We start from the raw sequence: 19,042 nt of genomic DNA, 5'->3' as shown, positions 1-19,042 counted from the left end.
GGACAGCACCCAGGCCCAGAGTTCAGGCCCCACGACCGGACCCCCCCCAAAAAATGTGTTTCTCCCATGAACCTCCTATGAGCCTTGGCGCTTGCGGGAGGCATTTCTCCCATGAAAAGAACTTTCCTCCTGAGAATTTAGTTTAAAGACATATAATTTGAGATGTGCAAAAAAATTAGCTTCAAGTTCCATTTGAAATATTCTTTCAAAATTTTAAAGAACATCTTACAACTCAGCAGAGGGGCTTGTTTTAAAAAGCTATGAACTCTGTTAGGATGTAACTGTGAAGATATAAAAACGACAATGTACAAGTGTATTTATGGACACGGAAGGAAATTCATGAAGCAGTAAATGTTTTCTTCAAGTGTTTATCAACCCATATATACAAGATAGTTCTTTGTAAAATGTGTTCACAAAAGAGATTTTGGTGGGTCTGGACAGGGAAAAAGAAGGGCCATGGTGAAGGTTTGCATTTGCAAGCCTGGGAGTGGACTGCATGGGATCTGACCTCAGCCAGTCACTAGACTGGCCCAGTGTTTTTGGCTACACCAGGTATTGAGTGAGCCTTTGGCAGACATGAGCCAGCAGTCCTCAGTGCACTTTTGCTTCTGAGTGGCTTGTACATATTCTGCTTCCATCAGCTTACCCACCTCTTTCTGTCCTCAGGGGTCACGTTTTCCTTTTTCTGGAAGACACAAGGTGAGCAGTCCAGACCAGTCTTCTCTGCCTATGGGGGACAGGTCATCTCTGATGGCTTCAGAGTCTGCTCCAGTGGTGGCAAAGGCTCCGTGGAGCTATACACGCGTGACAACTCCATGACATGGGAGGCTACCTTCAGCCCTCCAGGTGAGTGGTGTCTCTAGCCCAGAGCTCCTGATGCTGTTGTGACAGCAGGACCCTGCAGAGCCCGTGGGGGCGCATGAGCAGGGTGTCCCTGGGAGGGCATGAAGCCTGTGACAAGGGGTTCAGAGCTGGGCCAGGCAGTCCTGACTGGGAGCTCACTGCAAGCTGCTGTGTGCATTGTGGAGTGGAGGTGGGAATGGAATAGAACCTGCAAGCAAAGGGCAATGGGAGAACCAGTTTAGGCCTTGCGCCCAAACTCCAGGGAATCCTGTCAGGCCCCACCCTAATATACCACATAAAGATCAGAGAAAGGAGGCTCATTCACACCATAGGCAGTGCAAGAAGAGGCAGCATACGCATTTCAGCCCGTCTTCCCTGTACAGGCAAGCACTTGGGGCTGTAGTAGAAGAACTGGGCCCATGGGAAGGGATGCATAGTACCAAATAGCTCTGGGCCCCTGGTCTCAGTTGGGCCCATGGTTTTGGTTGTCCTTCATCTTGGTATTGGTCAGGGGGCCTTGTTACAGTGCCAGTGATTGCTGCCTGGCTGGTGCTGTTAGGGGAGGCACTGCTCTTCCTTGCTTGCAGATAATTTCTGTTGTAAAAATGTTATCCATGAGTCCTGGAACTTGCTGGATTCTAAGTAATTGCAAGAGAAGCAGACCCAGAACACCAGTGGTCTTGGTGATGGGGGAGGAGCACTGAGGACCGGTGGTCTTGGTGGTGGAGGAGGAGCACTGAGGACCGGTGGTCTCGGTGGTGGAGGAGGAGCACTGAGGACCGGTGGTCTTGGTGGAGGAGGAGGAGCACTGAGGACGGGTGGTCTCGGTGATGGAGGAGCACTGAGGACCGGTGGTCTCGGTGGTGGAGGAGGAGCACTGAGGACCGGTGGTCTTGGTGGTGGAGGAGGAGCACTGAGGACCGGTGGTCTCGGTGCAGGAGGAGCACTGAGGACCGGTGGTCTTGGTGGTGGTGGCACTAGGGACCCTGGAAAGAGGCAGAGATGCTGAGCTTGATGGGGGTGGGAAGGTCTTCAGGTTCTTATTAAGGCCATGAAGATCATGTACTGGGCCTGAGGCTGAGGTGTAGGGAGAAAACAAGGAAGGCTAGGGAGGGTCCACAGTGGACTTTGAAAAGGCAGAGACTTGGCCATGGGGGATTTCAATTGGTAGGCCAGGAGGGGACCAGAAAAGGCTGGGCAAAGGTAGAGGGGTGGGAGGAAGCTGAAGATGGAGGCCTCGGTAGAAAAGAGGTACCTTTGAAGTATTTTGGGAAATTTATTTCTGGTTCATTGGAGGGAAGTTGTGACTCACTTATTACATGGTCTACCTAGATCCCACCTCTGTGCCTTGCAGTGTGTGGAATCAGGTTCTTACCACCTGTGCGTGGGTCTTTCATTGCAGTTGAGGCCATGCCTCTACCTGTGCCCTAACACACACTCCAGAGTCGCCCTCTTGGACCCCCACGGCCGCCTGTGCTCTGCCGTACATAGTGCTGTTAGAACCTCAGCTGTGACCCATACCATCTCTTGCTTGCTGTCAGAGTTGTGTGTGATAAGAGCCTCATCCTGTTAGAACCTCAGCTGTGACCCATACCATCTCTTGCTTGCTGTCAGGGTTGTGTGTGATAAGAGCCTCATCCCAGTGCACCTTGGGACAATCATGCTAGGCACCTGGCACGTTCTTTGAACTTTAACACATGTTAAGATAAACTCTACTGTTTTCACTCAGGGAAATGGACAGATTTTGTAAACATCTCTGCAGGGAAATATGTTCTTCATTTGTACTTTGAAGGGATTTGTTATTCTCATTTTCAGAATCCAGAGTAATAATACTGTGGGCCTGTTTAGGAGCCCAGTGTCCTCCAGAGACTCAAAATTATTTAGAATGTTGCACAATCCTGAGTGAGAAGCCCTGATGTAATTGCTGGTCATCCTCAATGGCTGGGTGGCGGGTGCTGTGTTTTTTAGACGGGCTGTCCTGTTTCTCTGCAGCAAGCCCATTAGAACTTCTTACACAGAGCTCATAAACAAAAGGGCCCCTTTGGGCAGCAGCAAGTTGCCCTCAGAGTGGTATAAGATCTTCTCATACATGAACATGGCTCTCAGGCTGGAAAAGGAGGGCTTCCTGATGATGAGACAGGTGGCCAGAAGAGAAGGGGCTTCCTCATGATGGGCTGGCCTAGCCTACCGCCCTTGCCTAGATGGCTCTTGTAATACATTCTGTGCCATAGCTGAGACCGATACCACAGGCCATGGGTCCAGGAACTCAGAGATTTTATGGTCCTGTTCTGTGATTGCCTAAGTAGTATTAAAAATACTTTGGATGAGTTTCAGCCATTAGTTATGATTTCATTTTAGCATGGGGGTTTCCCAGTTTTGCTTGGAAATAAAAAGACCGGCAGTACATGGGCTTGACCTCTGGTGTGAATGGTGGGTGCAGGTCTGCCTTCCAGATGGTGCAGCCAACCTCAGTTGGACAGTCAGCGTCCAGACCTGGTCCTCAAGGAGGCTTCCACTCTCAGCTGCTCCCTGCTGCAGCTCTTTGGCTTCTGCTGGCTTGGCTAGTACAGCTGGATGGTGTGCTGTTGTGGTTCTCAACAGACCTTTCAATCCACAGCAGAACTGAGTGCAAAGAATAGAGTGATCCTATGTGTCTCCGCCTCTGCCCACAGTTGGCACCCACAGGTGCTGCTGGCCTGCATTAACACGTCATGGTCATACAGAGTTCACCTGAGGTCCACTCCTGGTGTTCCTTGGCTTAGGCCTTGTGTATAGGCTTGTGTGACCTACCTAACTCAGTTCTTGTTGTCGTCAAAGTTGAAAAGTTGTGAGAGCACCCTTGTCTTGTTCCTGACAATGAGCTCATGGTCTGAGTGGCTGAGGCTCTTTGTCTTGCCTTAATTTTTGTTTTTTTTATCAACCTTTGTCAGGATTTAAATTCATGACTCGCATGTGAAAATTCAAGGGTGGAAGCAAAAGAACTGCTAAAACTGACTAAACTTGTGCCTCAGGCCCTACATTAAGTTACCAGTCATCCTGAGAGAGGGGGCTGTTCTCAGAGCCCCAGGCACAACACTCCTTCCGATGGCTCTCACAAGTGTCTCTCTTCTCCAGGTCCCTATTGGACTCACATCCTGTTTACATGGAAATCCAAGGAGGGCCTGAAAGTCTATGTCAATGGCACCCTGAGCACCTCTGATCCAAGCGGGAAAGTGTCGCACACCTATGGCGAGCCCCACGTCAACCTGGTGATTGGCTCTGAGCAGGACCACAGCAAGCGATACGAGAACGGAGCTTTTGACGAGTTCATCATCTGGGAACGGGCCCTGACTCCAGATGAGATTGAGATGTACTTCACAGCCGCCATTGGTCAGTGAGTGGGCAGCCTGTGGGCGGGGCCACTGGCCAGTGAGTGAGTGGCCTGTGGGCAGGGCCACTGGTTGGTGAGTGGGCGGCCTGTGGACAGAGCCCACTGGCCAGTGAGCGAGTGGCTGTGGGCGGGGCCACTGGCCAGTGAGTAGGAGGGCTGAGGTGGGATGAGGGCTGGTCTTGGGGCCCTCTTCTCAGCATCCCTCCTTCCCAGTCTCCTTGGTCACAGCCGGCAGTGCTGCAGGTGTGAGCTATATCATAATGAGCCTGATAAATACAGTTGTTTTCCAGAACACCTGTTCCCTAAGATAAATTCACCAATTCACCAGAGATACTCTGGGATTAACACGCTCCTGAGTCCTACAGGGCTTCAAGGTGTATATGATGGATGGTTTCAGAAAGCTTTGGATAATAAAACATGGGGTGCATTAGTGCATTTGGTCTACAAACCTCTCCTGAGCCATTTTCCCTGATGAGCCCTGTGAGCCCCAAAGATGCCCCTTCCAGGTTGGTACAGAACAGGGGCTGTGGGCAGGTGGATCAAGGTTCAGACTTTTACTGTGCTAAACATGGGACTTTTTAAAGTTTGTGGTAAAAAGTAAATCCCATTAACAACCATTTAAAAGTGAGTAATTTAGTGTCATTTAGCAAATTAAATCTGTAGTGTGTGGCCACTACCCTCATCTAGTTTCAAAACATTGGATTCTCCCAAAAGAAACCCTGTGCCCCTTTGGCAGTCACCTGCCATTTCCCTCCTTCCAGCCTCTAGCAGCCACAGACCCGTCTGTCTGCCCCATGGCCTGCCTGTTCTGTCGATTCCATACGAATAGAATTGTACAATGTTTATCTCTCTGCTCATAGCTTTCTCCTTTGTAAAATTGGGTAAAGATACCGTCACCTCCTTTCCTGGGGGTGTTGCAAAGACAAAGTGTGACAAATTACCAGGCCACTTGGCACCATGCAAGGAACGTGGCACGTTGCCAGAGAGCCTTTGATGGATTTAAAATTAATATGCATTGTGCCCACCACTTCTCTGTTTACACAGAGAGCAGTCTGTCAGGAAATGACAGTCACAATGTGTGCCCCTTACACATTTGGTGAGCTGCCCTAGCACCCAGGGGCAGTTAGGACCCATGCGGTAGGAGCCAGGTCCCGCAGCCTGGTCCATCCTTGGTCAGGACCTGACCTCATTGGGCCACTATTGACTGGGTGGGAGAAAACCCAGGTCAGAACCACTTCAGCCAAGAAGACCATTTGTTATTTTGTTGTTTTCCTATCTCACACAATGAAAAGTCTAGGGGAGAATTTGCTTAGAACTGGTTCGGTTCATGTCCCAATCTCTGCTACTATGAGTCTGTCTTGACACTACCTTTGTCCATATTAAATGGTCTTGTGGCTGCCAAGATGGCTGTATCCCCTCGTGGGTCACATCCTCTCCCCTCAGCAACCTCAGCAGAAATACAGAGCCTCCCTTCCCCATCACCTCCCACAGCTGGGTGGGACCTGAGTGTGGTTGGCTTGTTCAGCTAATTCCTGTGGTTGTATATGATGGTTCTGATTAGCTATTCCTGAGTCCAACTCATCCCTGGACACAGCAGGGGTCAGCCTGGTCCAAACATTGCAGGAAAGGGAATCCCCAAAGGGTGATTAGAAATGTGGGCTTCAGAAGAGGGAGCAGTGTCCAGGGCAGCTCTGGGCATTTCTGTCCTGTAGCCTTCACCAAGGAAAATGGGACTTAATTACTTTCACAGAAGGGATAGGATCATCGTGTCCAGTAGAAGGGAAAGTGGTATCAATGTTTTGCTTTTTGTTGCCCGGGACTCAAGAGTTGTCACTTTGAGACTGAGGTGTTATTTGTATCACAAACAGATTTGACTTCCTGGCAGGTGCCTGTTTTACTGACACGGGGAAGAGTTGCAGTTGTTTCTGGTCCTTTCCTCCAGGCCTTTTGTGCCCCAGGCCCTCTTGGACCCTCCACATGTAGGGAAGGTGATGTTAGATTCCATGGGAAACCCAGGACAGTGGCTCTGAACACTTAGAGCTCCTGAGATAATTCCTGTGCCTGTCCCAAGCTGTGTCCATGGCCATCAGCTCCTTTCTCATGCAGAGATTGGGTTTTGGAGACCTAGCTTTTGAAGAAAACTGAAGAAGGCCTCTGGAAGGTCCTGTGTGCGGCCCAACTCTCCATGGCTCAGCTGGCTCAACATGACAGGGCTGGGGCAGCTATGCACAGGCTGACATTGGAGCTGAAATCCAGCCTGTAGAAACTGTTCTTAGGCAGCTGTGAGGGGACCGCAGATGCTCAGAGAAGGCATTGCTATGAGTGCCCTGTCTGAGGGGACACCTCCTTCTAACCCCATCGGCTGGAGCCGATACCGTTTCCTGATGGACCTGTCCAGGTGCATAGGAGCGGCCTTTCCCTAGAAAGGCAGAGTGCTGACCATCTGTCACCCTGCCCTGGCCACTGGGATGAGAAGCAGCTCCTCTGCAGGGAAGTGGAGAAAGTGAAGGCTGTGCGCAGAGCCATGCAATTTGAAGACATGCGTCTGTGTATGCCAGGAACACACTGCATCTGCCAGCTGCCTGCAGAGTGGGGCAGTGTGGGGCTGAGCTAGGCCGAGTGTTGCTTCTCAGGCTTCACGTGGTCACCACCAACAGGGGAGACTTTACTTTCCCTGGATTTAGTGGCCTCACATGAGTTAGTGTAAGTTTGCTGTGGTTACTCTCTAACCCCTTGGAGCGAATGTCACTCTGACATAGAGAACAAAGCTCTTCCATCAGTGTCAGGACTGCCCCTCCTGTCACCCAGCCAAGCCCAAAGCCCTGACACTTCCAAGCCAGCAAGGGAAGTGATATAATTTCCTCAGGTCACCTAAAGCAACCTTGAGTTAGTTTCCAAGAATAAAGAGGATTATCTAGGAAGTTGGTGGAAGAGACAGACCAGTAATAGGGCCTCACCTTGGTCTCAGAGATCATAGTGGCATGAAGTCATCTCTGTGAGCTCCTCTGCCCACTCTTTGGGGTTCAGTCTCCCTTCCTCTCTCCCAGGGGAAGCACTGCTCTTTATTTTATCTCCAGTGAGTCTGTGCCTCTTTTCCTGTCCTTATTTAAAGTTGGTGATACCTTGAATAATTTTTTTAATTTAATTTTATTTTATTTGTGAACATACTGTACAGAGGGGTTACAATTACATGGGCAGGATAATGCGTACCACTGGCACGTGGCCTAATAATTGTTTTTATATGATAACTTGCATGAAGGCTGTTCAAAACAGTTTATTTATTTATTTTTTGTTGGTCATGGGGCCTGGGCACTGTCTCTGAGCTCTTCAGCTCAAGGTAGCATTTGAGCCACAGCGCCACTTCTGGCTTTTTCTGCTTATGTGGTGCTAAGGAATCGAATCCAGAGCCTCATGCATGCAGGGCAAGCACTCTACCACTGAGCCACCTTCCTAGTCCTCAAAACAGTTTAGAATATAAGTGGGAAAATAATTTAAGCTGGGAGAATCTACATACTCTAGCTATGTTAATTAATCTAGCTAATATATTAATCTTATCTTTCAAGCAACATTCCTACTCCAGACATTTTGAGCTGTATGAATATCTCCAGCTGGTAACTTCTAAATAAGGACAGAAAGCTGGGCGCTGGTGGCTCACGCCTGTAATCCTAGCTACTCAGGAGGCTGAGATCTGAGGATCGCGGTTCAAAGCCAGCCCGGGCAGGAAAGACAGTGAGACTCCTATCTCCAATAAACCACCAGAAAACCGGAAGTGGCGCTGTAGCTCAAGTGGTAGAGCGCTCGCCTTGAGCTGAAGAGCTGAGGGACAGCGCCCAGGCCCAGAGTTCAAGCCCCACGACCACAAAAAAAAAAAAAAAAAAAAAAAAAAAGGACAGAACTTCCTGAGGGGGAAGGGCAGTCCTGTTGCACCGTTGCTGAGGCATGGTTGGTTTGTTCCAGGAAAACATGCTTTGTCTTCAACACCACCGAGCTTCTTCGTGACCCCCACAGCCTACACCATGGTGAGCTGGGATTTCTTTTGTCCTTACTGTCCACAGCTTTCCACCTCTGTGACCAGATAGCAGGAAAACAGCCAGGGGGGAAGCTTTATTTAGACTCATGGTTTCAGAGGCTCAGTTCAGGGTGGGCCGGTTCCTTTGCTTGAGTCTGAGTCTGAAAGGCTGAAGCATCATAGTGGAGTGGAGGAAAGTTGCCCATTTCCTGGCAGCTGAGAAAGGTAGACATAGACAAGATATACCCTTCCCAGGCATACCCCCAGTGATCTGCCCAGGAGCCCTCCATGCCAGGAGCACATTCAGGGTGAGGCTAGCAGCTTCACGTCAGTCCATGCCAGGAGTGTGTTCAGGTGCGGCTAGCAGCCTCACATCAGTCTCCCCCTCCTCCCCCCGCCCCCCAACATTCAGGTTTTGCTTAGCCTGAGTGCTCTCAGACTAGGAGTGCAGTGTCTGAGAAGAAATAACAAATGGCTGGAGGGAAGCCAGCTTCGGGGCTGATTCTAGGTGCCAAGAGTGACTGAAGAAAGGACACCTCCATTACCTAAAAGTGAAGGGAGCAGAGCAGAGCTCCACCAGGGCTCCTCCTAAGTGCCTCCCTGCTCAGCTCCCCGAGCCTGTCTTTCCTTTTGGAATTGGAGGAAAGGATTCATAGAAAAAGTATTGCCCACTCAAACTCGCATGAGTAGCCAAAGACCTCTCTTTGTCTGAGAGCTTCAGTGGCAAGTATGCACTCGAGTGTCTGCAAGGGCTGGAGTCCTAGTCCTCCTGTGTCCTGTGAGCTTCTCCTCCGTCTCTGCATCCCTGTCAGCCTCTCCCCGCCTCCCATCTGCCTTTCCTCAGTCCCCCCATCCCCATCAGCCTCTCCCCTGTCTCCTCCCACCCCCACATCCCTGTCAGTCTCTTTCCAGGCCTCCCCACCCCACCCCATCCCTGTCAGCCTCTCCCTGGTGCTATCATGTCTAAGCTGGTCTACACTCAGTTCATGGACTGAATCACCTTAGTTGTGGGGATGTAGTGCTGTGCCTCAGAGTGCCATGTCATTACTATCTTAGGATCCTAGCCGTGGCTCCAGCGTATGACCCTGCACTTGTACAGTTTGTCTGGCTTTAGAAGGTCACGTGGCCAATTTCCTTCAGGTGCCCACAGATGCCTACCATCCCATCATAGCCAACCTGACAGAGGAGAGGAAGAACTTCGAAAGACCTGGAATTGTACTGCGTTATCTTCAAAATGTGTCACGTAGCCTACCCAACAAGTCCCTCTCTGAAGAAACAGCACTGAACCTCACAGAGGTAACAGAGCCCAGGAATCACTAGTCTTGTTAAAAACAGGACCAGGGCCTTGACCTAAACATTAATGGTACAGCTGGTGCCTTGTATGTATTCAATCATAATACACACCCCTCCGTGCTGCTGCTTCCCTACCCTCTTGGGCCTCCTGTCAGGGAAGGGAAGAGTAAGTGGACAGAACACCTGGCTGGATGTGGGCGTGTGGGGCATTGACCTGTGGGCACTGAGCTTACTAGTTATGAAAACAGATGAATGTGTCACAGCTGCATCCTCACAGTGGGCTGGCTTTACTATGACATCCCCATGGTGGTCACTGGTTTCACAGGACCGAACGGGATGGCGTCTATAAGATACAGCCTGATACTTTAATGCGCTAATGTGAGCCACTATTGCTTTCCACTGTATGCAAAACACAGCCTTTGACCCCTAGAGGCCTGGTGGGTTACAAGTGGAGGCCTCAGGGTGTGCACTAACTGGGGCCACTTTCCCCTGTAGACCTTCCTCAGAGCAGTGGGCCAAGTTCTTCTCCTGCCCAGCTGGACCTACACATCAGAGGTAAGAGAAGAAACAGTTTGATCTGAAGATGTGTGTGCCAGGGAACCATTCTGTCTTCCTAGAAGTGGCATGACAGCCCTGCCCAGATCTAGCTGCCTTCTGGACACCGAGCTCATTTTACCAGGGTATCAGCTGACCTCTGCCTAGCAGAGGGCCCTGTAGCATCAGTCATTGATGTGTCCCTGTCCTGTGGGAGGAGTGGGGTGACTTCTTTCCTTTCAGGAGTTGATATTTGTCATTTTCTGCATTATACTTTTAAAACGTCGTATCATTCTTGAATAGTACTGAAGAAATATATTTGGTATTTACAGATCTCTGAGTAAAGTGAAAATAGAGCATGCTATGGTGTTACAATTAAAGTGTGAAAACAAGAAGCTCTTGTTCTCTGCAGCTAAAATAACCAGGGAGCAGGTAGAGCGATTTTCTTTTATTTCTAAAAGACTTATTGATTTTACCTGTTTAAAGCATATGTCAGTAAATAACTATAAAGAAGTTGTAAAGCGACAATCATAAAAAAGTACGTAGCATGAAAATCACCTCAAATGTTAAGACTAAGTCAGCCTTGTGTACATCCCTTATAGTTTAGTTTCAGTTCTCATATATGCATCTACATTACACACACACACACACACACACACACACACACACACACACGTCTGACTGAGCCTGTTTTTCCTTAGAATCTTCTGCATGCTGTGTGTTAGTCAGGATGGGTTTGACCACTACAGTAACAACAGAGCCCCACGTTGCAGCAGCCTCCTCAGAGGATGCCTACTTTTCAGGCACAGGAGTCTGCCCTGGGTCAGAGGAGATTCCTCTCCATGCAGTGTCTCAGGCCCTGGCTCTACTGTCCATCTTCTGTTGCCAGGGTAACATGTGGCTTTGGGTTGCTGGCAGGACTCCCAAGCCTTGGCCCTGAAGGGTCTGGACCAGAAGTACCTGTTACAGCATTCTTGCCCCTGACCCTTCACCATTACATGTATTCTAGACTGATTTCCAGCTCTAGAGGCAGTGTCTCATTCCCTTCTTTATTAATAAGGCTGAGTGAGTTGTTTGCATTTGGTGAGCTGCTTATTTGAACAACTTCAAATGAAATGAGATTGTTGAACATTGGCAGAAGCAGAAGAAAGTGTTTAGAATGTAAGTCAGTACAGTATTACTGAGAAACAGATTCTCTCTTTAAGAAAGCATTACCCCTCAAGGTTTTAATTTCAAAAGGATGCTGTGCACAGGCTACAGCCAGGGAGTCACAAGGGGACAGCAGGTGGGGGACTCAGACAGATGAGTTTCTGCATTCATTGAAATGAACTTTTTTTGAATGCAAAATATGGAGATCTTCTGCAAAATATGAATAATCATGGAACTCTATGGGCTTCGGCAGGCTCTGATGTGCATTAAAGAGAATTAAGTATCTGCTCCCAACTAAAATGCACACAGACCCTTGTGTGCAGAGCTGCTTGGCTGATTGAAATCAGGCCACCTGCCTAAAGATGATGCCTAAAATTGGCCTCTGCATTCTATTTCCAGCTCATTGAGTTCTCCAAAGAATGGATTGGTGAGGGACTGTGGAAGGCTGAGACAGATATGTCATCTGCAAGGCTAAAGGTGGGAGGAGAGACAGGGAAGGCAGAGCAGGGCCTGGTACAGGGAGTCTAAGAACAGACCTCTTTCCTTGTTCTGTCCCCAAGGACACAGAAGGGTCAGCCTGAGGTGGACATAGGGTCTGGCAGCAGAGCTGTGTAAACTGGAGGGACCTGATCTTCCAAGGGCAGTGTCAGGGCTCCTCTCTCTCTGGGGATGCAGAGGGGTAGAAAGGACCTTAGATGGAGCGTGGAGGAGGCCAGAGAAGATGCAGTCTCCAGTGCTTCCAGTATGTGGTACTTCTGTACCAGCCATCCCTCCACAGAGTACTGCCAGTGTCCTAAGGCTGGGGAGGCCCAGGGCCACTGGCTGTCCTCATGAAGTGGACTTGCTGAGGGCTTGGAGGGCTCAGAGTGTCTGTCTCAGCAGCAGTGGAGCAGTACTATGGTCAGTGTGACCCATGTCCATGCTCTGAGCTCCTTGGGTCATGGCCATTTCCCAGCCTGCGGGCCGGGATGCTGGGACTCACCTCCCAGCCTGCGGGCCGGGGTGCTAGGACTCACCTCCCAGCCTGCGGGCCGGGATGCTGGGACTCACCTCCCAGCCTGTGGGTTTGGGATGCTGGGATGCTATTCTATATCCCAGCCTGCGGGGTGGGATGCTGAGACTGTCTCCATCTCCCTTCCTGAGGGGCAGGATGCTGGGACTTCACTTTCTGTGGCTTCTGTGGGAGGTGTGATTTTGTGCTCTCTGCTGACCGAGGGGACCCTCATGGCCCCTTCATGTCTGTTGCTTGCAGGAGAACACTTTGATGCTAGGCCTGATCAACACCATCGACACTGTCATGGGCCATGTATCTTCCAACCTGCACTCCACCCCGCCTCAGGTCTTTCTGGCAGGCTCTTCCTCCCTGGCAGGTAGGTGTCACAACTGGGGGGACTGTGCAGGGAGGGTGTAGGGTGCTGGCCTGCTATGGTTCTTGCTGTTTGAGCCCCCAAAGTCAGGAGTTGAGGTGGACCTCACCATTTTCCTGAAACACATTGCCTTGTACACAGTCATAGCTGAAGGCAAATGCACATGCGTATCAGGGTAGAGGTGTTATTCGTTACGTACACGTGAGCCTCACAGGAAAGGATTGTCTCATCGTGGCTGTCTAGGTTCAGAATGAAACAGAAGCCACAACCAAAGGTGGATGGTGAACAGCAGAATCGGGTTCCAATGACGGCATGGCCGGCATTCCCAGTCTCGTCTGTGAGCACTAACACTCTGTGGTACACACAGGAGCTGACACCACCTGCAGCTTACCACAGGGCAGCACTGGATGTCTGTCGGCCAGGAGGTCCACCTCCATGCTGTGGTGGTCTGCCTGCTGCCCAAAGTTGAGGCCCTGAGGTTTTCATCTTGCTGCTCCTCATGGGCTCTCAGAGGTTGGACAGGACTGGCCAGCCCCCTAGCATACGCTCTGTCATCGTGAGGCTACGTGCACACAATGACCATCGCACCCCTGCTTCTGTCATGGCTGACTATTGAGAGGGCTGACTGCAGAGGGCAGGAGGGAGGGCGTTCTTTCAGCAAGAGCCTTTCTTCATGTGTGGTGCTTGAATGCACATGCCTGTGCTGACATGTCCATGCACATAGGTATGTGCATGTATCTGCTTACTACCACTTTTTCTCAGGGGACTTGCACTCCACAGGGAATTTACTTGGTTAAAGCAAATACCAGTGTGATTTTCAGCCTGTTTCCCAAGGCCTGTGAGCTTTCTGACCTGCTCCCCTCAACATTCCTCCCATAGACTTCTCTGTGGCCAGGGTCCTGCCCCAGACCCTGAGCGCCCTTCACTACCGCTTCCCTGCCCATGGGCAGAGCTATATCGAGATTCCCCGTGAGGCCCTTCGCAGCCCAGGTAAGTGTGAATGGACTTTCTGAAGGATACCGGGGTGCTACTAGTGGGCTAAAGATCCCTGATGCCAGGACCCCCGAGTGCTGGACAGCCGGTCTCAAAGCCCTTGCTTGGGTGGTTGCCTCTGGAAGCCCTGACTGCCATCCATGGACTGGACAGGGATTCGAGATGGAGCTCTGGGAATCTGCATCCAGGTGGGTCTGGAGTGTCTCCAGGTCTGCTTAGCTCCTACCAGGCAAAGATAACAGGCTGTCTCCTCTCCCCAGATAGAGCACTATGGTTAGGTGAGGGGTTAGTTCAGGATCCAGGTACCAATACCATGCAACCTAAGTCAAGTCCTGTGACAAGCAACTCTGGTGGGAGCCTGTCGGGGTGCAGGTCCCCTCTAGTGCCTGGAGAGGTGGATCTGCCTTCACAGGCCTTACCCACATGGACCATGAACAGTGGAGACAGATTCCTGGGCCTCAACACCTGGAGCCCTGGTCCTTGCCCAAGGGATGGAGCCCAGGCCAGCCAGGCCACTCTGCCCCTCCCTACATGCCCAGTTCCTTCCGCTCGCTCTCTGCCTATGACCTGGAGGACAGCCTGCTGGCCTCCAGCTCCCCTGGTAAGGACATAGGCGTGCTCTGTCTCCAGGGAGAGACCCCACCAGCTCCGCTGAGGGCTGGGTCCTCCACGTCTGGATGCAGGATGTGTCGGGTGCCCAGAGTTCTCCACATGTAGAAACTTTGCATGCTTGGGAGCAGCTATGCTGATGATAAGCCTTGAGTCTGGCTGGAACCTGGGCTCAGCCACTGCTGGCTCTATGGCTTGGGCAAATTACTGAGCATTCTGTACCTGGGAAATACAGTGTCCCCCTCCTGATACTGTAACAGGACCAAAAAGCAAACTGTGTGTAGCAGTGTCTGGTGCATGGTGGTTGTCGTGTGAGTTGCAGTATTCATGTCTGAAGTGTCACTGTGTGTAGCAGCCTGGCTGACAGGCTGCCACGTGCCTGTGGCATGGGAGAACAGGGGACACATGCTCACCTTTTCAAGATGGAATGCAGGGCAGAGGAGGGGCCAGCTGTCAAGTGTGTGAACGCCGGGTGGCTGCCAGCTCCTGAGAGCCTGAGCGCCTCCTCCTGCCACCTCCAGGGTCAAGATGGCCAGAAGTGTGTGCAGAGGGCGTTCCCTTTGTGCAGACGGTATTCCCTGCCACACGTTTGGCAAAGGGCACTTCCCAGAAGAGCCCATGGAGTGCCCGTCTGCCCCCAGGGCTCTGGCATCTCAGCTCTCCCCAAAGCTGGGGTCTGCTGCTGGGCACTCCTTGGAACAACCATGGCACTGCTGCTCCTATAGTCGCTGTTCCTGCTGTCCTTCGTTTTCTTCCACCAAGGAGCTGCCTTGGGCCTTAGGCTCAGCCGTGCTGAGCATGGCTGGCAGGTGAATCTGCTGCTCCCCTGCGGGGTCCTGAAGTGATCTCTGTTTTTCCGGCAGCCTGGACCACCATCGTGGGCCTCCTCTACCATTCTGTGCACCACTACCTGCACAGCATCCCGCCAGCCAGCACACGGTGAGTCGCCTGGGCAGCTAACCTCAGTGATGCGCCCATGCTGCCATGCACAGGCACAGCAGTTTGGTTAGAGAACTCCAGCACCTCACAGTTGGAGGGAGTACGGCCCGTGGCTGCCTGGAGGAGACGCAGGACCCTGCACTGGGACCCAACAGAACCTAGAGCAGGCAGGTTATATGGGGCTCTGGAGCACAGGGCAGAGACCCCACAAAGATTGACCATGTGGCCTTAGACAGCTGCTTGAGCCTCAGTTCCACATCTGCAGACTAGAAGGGTAGCCAGGTGACCATCCTCCATGCTTGGAGGGCTGCCTGTAGTTTGTTCCTATGACAAAGATTCAGTCTTGACCTCACAGGACTGGGTGCAGTGAGGCAGGCCGGAGTCTCTTTTCTCTCCCTGGGTCCAGTCAGTGCTGTCCTCCCAGATCCTGAGCATGGTCTCCTTCCATCCCTCATTCAGGCACCTCATGCCCACTCCCTGGTTCTGGCCTTGAAGAGCTTTCAGGGCTATAAAATTCACCTCTAATTCTACAAGGCAAGCCCCACACACATTAGGCAGGCTTCTGGAGATTGGATATAACAGAAAATCTAGTTTAAATGACTACATTGAACAAAAGGAGAATTTATTGGATCACATAAGCTCAGGAGCAGCTTGATCTAGCATTCAGTTGTGATGGGGCTCTATCTCAGGATCCATCCCTGGAATGGGCTTCCTCCTCAACCAGTCCCCCCCACCCCCCAGGAGATTCTGAGCTGGGAGACCTTGCCCCTCAGCATCCTGCCCCAACTTTGTGGGTTTGGGGCACCTCCTGCCCTGAGTCTTGTGTCTTCTTGGGTGTTGTGGGTCCTGTGCTCATCTCTGAGTGGCACTGTGGCTTGAGCAATGTCTTGTGATGTGCTGTTTGGTTCATACCTCAAGGAAGGGCTTGCTTCTGAGCTAGAGGGAGTCAGCTCCAAGCTCAGTGATGGAGTAAGGAAGGGTTGCCTGCTGGAGGGAAACTGAGGCACTTCCATAGGGAAGGAGCAGATGCTACCATCCCTGTTTTTACCATTTGGTAACTAGGGAAGAAAGTTCAGCCAGGGTGAGCTACCCAGGGTCACATAGCAATGAGGTCCCAGTGCTGAGATCCAGAGCCTGGTGTGATGAATCTGTTCTTCCAGCAGCATCTAACCTTGTAGTTCTGGTATCAGACTTCAGAGACAAGGTACTGACCCATATAGTTCAGCTGACAGATTCAAATCCACCATGGAGAGCAGCAAGGTTGCAAGATAGAAAGCCCAGTCCTCCTGAGGACCCAGGCCTCAGAAAGCTCCTGTTCCCAGGGAGTTCCAGCTGGAACCAGTCTCCATTTCTTTGGCAGGATTTCCGAAGCAGCGTTTTACAGAGACTGCCTGCTCTCTGCGGTTAGCCACCTGATTTCCCTGGAGGTGTCCCCGCCGCCTGCTCTCTCCCAGAATCTGTCCCGTTCTCCCCTGCTCACCGTCCGTCTCAGGCACACACTGGTGAGTGGGGTGCCTTCCACTCTGGCTGCTCAGTGTTTTTGGCTGTGTGCATGCGAAGGGGCTTAGGGTTGGTAAAGGGGTTGTATTCCCTTCTCAAAACTCCATCCTTGGGCCTTGAGCTACAGCAAGACCCTATCTATGACCTGAAGTTGTGGCATGCCTTGTTCTGGGTGACAGGGCCTCTGAGCCTGAGAGGATGAGCCAGCACAGCCACGGTGGTGAGATGCGGCTGTGGCCACTGTCCTGTGGGATCTTTGGCTGTCTGGTTCTCAGTTATCCTGAGTGACAGTGGGAAACAGGCTGCAGAACAGACTCTGAGTGAGAGAAACAGTCCCTGGCCCTTAGGAGCATCTGCACACTCTGGTCCTCCATCACTGTGGTCTTAACTCTTAATTTACTCTGCTATTGGAAAGTGCAGCCGGAACACAGGGCATCTGACGTGCCACCATCCCCTAAGATGCATGTATGTGGCCCCCCTTCCAACGCATGCATGTATGTGCCCCTCCCCCTTCCAATGCACGCACACAGCCTCCTGTGCAGCTCAGAAGCCTGAGCTGCACACAGGGCAGTCTGGTTGGTGCCGTGCACCACAGCAGGGTCCTCTGATGGCCTCTAGCTCCTCTGTGTGGCCTAGGTTTAGCTGCCCTGAGGGGCAGAGAGCCAGTAGGTGACAGCAGATGTTTTTGGTGGCATTGTCATGATTAGGTTCCTGAGGGGAGAAGGCCTGGCCCAGAGGCTGGCTTTGGCATCTCTGTGTCTGCACATGTACATACCTGCACACTCACACCCCTTTGGTGTTCATCGGGCTGGTATAAAGTGTAAGATTCGCAATGGAAAACCATGGTTCCTCCCTTTAACCTTGTGTCTCTGTGTCCCAGTGTCATTTCTTCTCCCTTCCTTTCTCCTGAGAAGGGCAGGCAGTAAAGGAACCTTTGCCCCCTCAGTCTGTCTCCCCAGCACCTCACAGGCAGTCTGTACTAATCTGTGAAGTTGACATTTTTTCCTTGGCGAATGAAGGGCTTGCCATCCGCTCCTGCCTGCTGGCATTTAGGCTGTTTCCAAGTATTTACAAACAGACCCCTGTCCTTTCCGCTCCCTTATTCTGGCCCCTGGCCATGTCATTGTGCTGTGACAAAGAGCAGAAAGGTGTGCATGCAGAACAGAATGGCAGCCCCAACTGCTTCTCTTTCCTGGAAAATGTGTGTGCGTGTGCATGCACGTGTGTGTGGGGTGGCATGTTTGTGTGCATGTGAGACTTGTCTCTAAAGATGAGCCATTTAAAGCTGTCTGTTTTAAATGAACACAGATTGCCTTAGACACTGATCCTATGATCTGAGCAGAGTTCTGGGAGGCAGAAAAGCCTGGAAGTCATTGCCCACATGTGTGTTCCCCCTCCCCCAACTCCTCACACAGCACAGCTGAGAAGTGTGGGCACAGGAGAAGGTGTGGGTGGCCGTGGAACATCTGGACAGAGATAGCAGGAGAGTTGGGCACCCAGGAGGTGGGATAGGATGGCTTCTAGCAGGGCCTGGAGCTGCAGGCAGAACTGAGCCACTGTGCTCTGGAAGCGGAGCGTCTCTCTTGAAGGCTGTCACGCTGCCCATCCGCCCACACAGACGCTGGAGAGGCGGGGCTGTGGAGTGTCCCCTGGCCAGGCACTGGCTCCTCAGAGGAGGCAGTGAGCCCCGGGAGCGGCTGTTGCGCCACGCTCCCAGTGCAGCCCCCAGTCTCCAGCTGTCGACAGAAGGTTCACAGGAGAAGGTGCCAATTTGGAAACCAGAAAGAAAGGGTGGACAAAACGCAGCCCTAGTTAATGGCCGGTTACTGTGGTTATTTTTAACAAAGAAAGCCTTGAATAAGGAATCTTGTCTAAAAGAAGCAGAGAGGAATTTTTATCATAGCAGAAGAGGATAGTAATTGAAGTGTGTCTTGGCCAAGTGTTCTCCAGGCTGTGGAGTTTTCTTTGAAGGTCGCTTGGTTTCTGGGGGTGTTTGTAGGAGTGTCCTAAGCTGCATTGATTTGTTGGATGGGAACATTTCCCATGGACTCTTGTTGAGGGGAACACACTGAGAGGGTACTCGGAAGGCACCCCACCCATCACAGAGGTAACACAGAGCAGGGGTCATGGTGGTTTATTCTGACGTGACATATGGCCCAAGGTCACAGCCAAACTTGAAGCACCTCCTTTTCCCGGCACAGAGCAGATGGGGCTCTCCAGAGTCTTGAGGGCTGGGGTATGGGCCCATGCTGAGGTTCCTGAGTGGGCACCTGGTCATTCCCGCACAAGGGGCATGCTACTGCACCCCCAGCCCACGCCACGGCAGGCTCACGGTGGCCGGGACATGAGGGGGCACGCTGCTGCACCCCCAGCCTGCGCCACAGCAGGCCCACGGTGGCTGGGGCACGAGGGGGCACGCTGCTGCACCCCCAGCCC

At 51.8% G+C, this 19,042-nt stretch overlaps 1 protein-coding gene across 1 annotated transcript in view; it reads left to right on the top strand.

The window, feature by feature from the left end:
- Nucleotides 1-19,042, top strand: part of Adgrd1 (adhesion G protein-coupled receptor D1) — a 130,450-nt gene that overhangs the window by 26,008 nt on the left and 85,400 nt on the right. The window contains exons 6-14 of the mRNA XM_013023037.1: nt 667-846; nt 3,958-4,212; nt 8,171-8,232; nt 9,363-9,518; nt 10,011-10,070; nt 12,451-12,568; nt 13,445-13,555; nt 15,031-15,106; nt 16,467-16,608. Coding sequence (XP_012878491.1) covers nt 667-846; nt 3,958-4,212; nt 8,171-8,232; nt 9,363-9,518; nt 10,011-10,070; nt 12,451-12,568; nt 13,445-13,555; nt 15,031-15,106; nt 16,467-16,608 — 1,160 coding nt within the window. The remainder of the gene's footprint in view (nt 1-666; nt 847-3,957; nt 4,213-8,170; nt 8,233-9,362; nt 9,519-10,010; nt 10,071-12,450; nt 12,569-13,444; nt 13,556-15,030; nt 15,107-16,466; nt 16,609-19,042) is intronic.

The sequence above is a fragment of the Dipodomys ordii genome, unplaced genomic scaffold (genome assembly GCF_000151885.1).
Source record: "Dipodomys ordii isolate 6190 unplaced genomic scaffold, Dord_2.0 Scaffold66, whole genome shotgun sequence".
In the NCBI taxonomy this organism is placed as follows: domain Eukaryota; kingdom Metazoa; phylum Chordata; class Mammalia; order Rodentia; family Heteromyidae; genus Dipodomys; species Dipodomys ordii.
The sequence above is the reverse complement of the archived record's forward strand: the minus strand, read 5'-3'. Positions and strand labels throughout refer to the sequence as shown.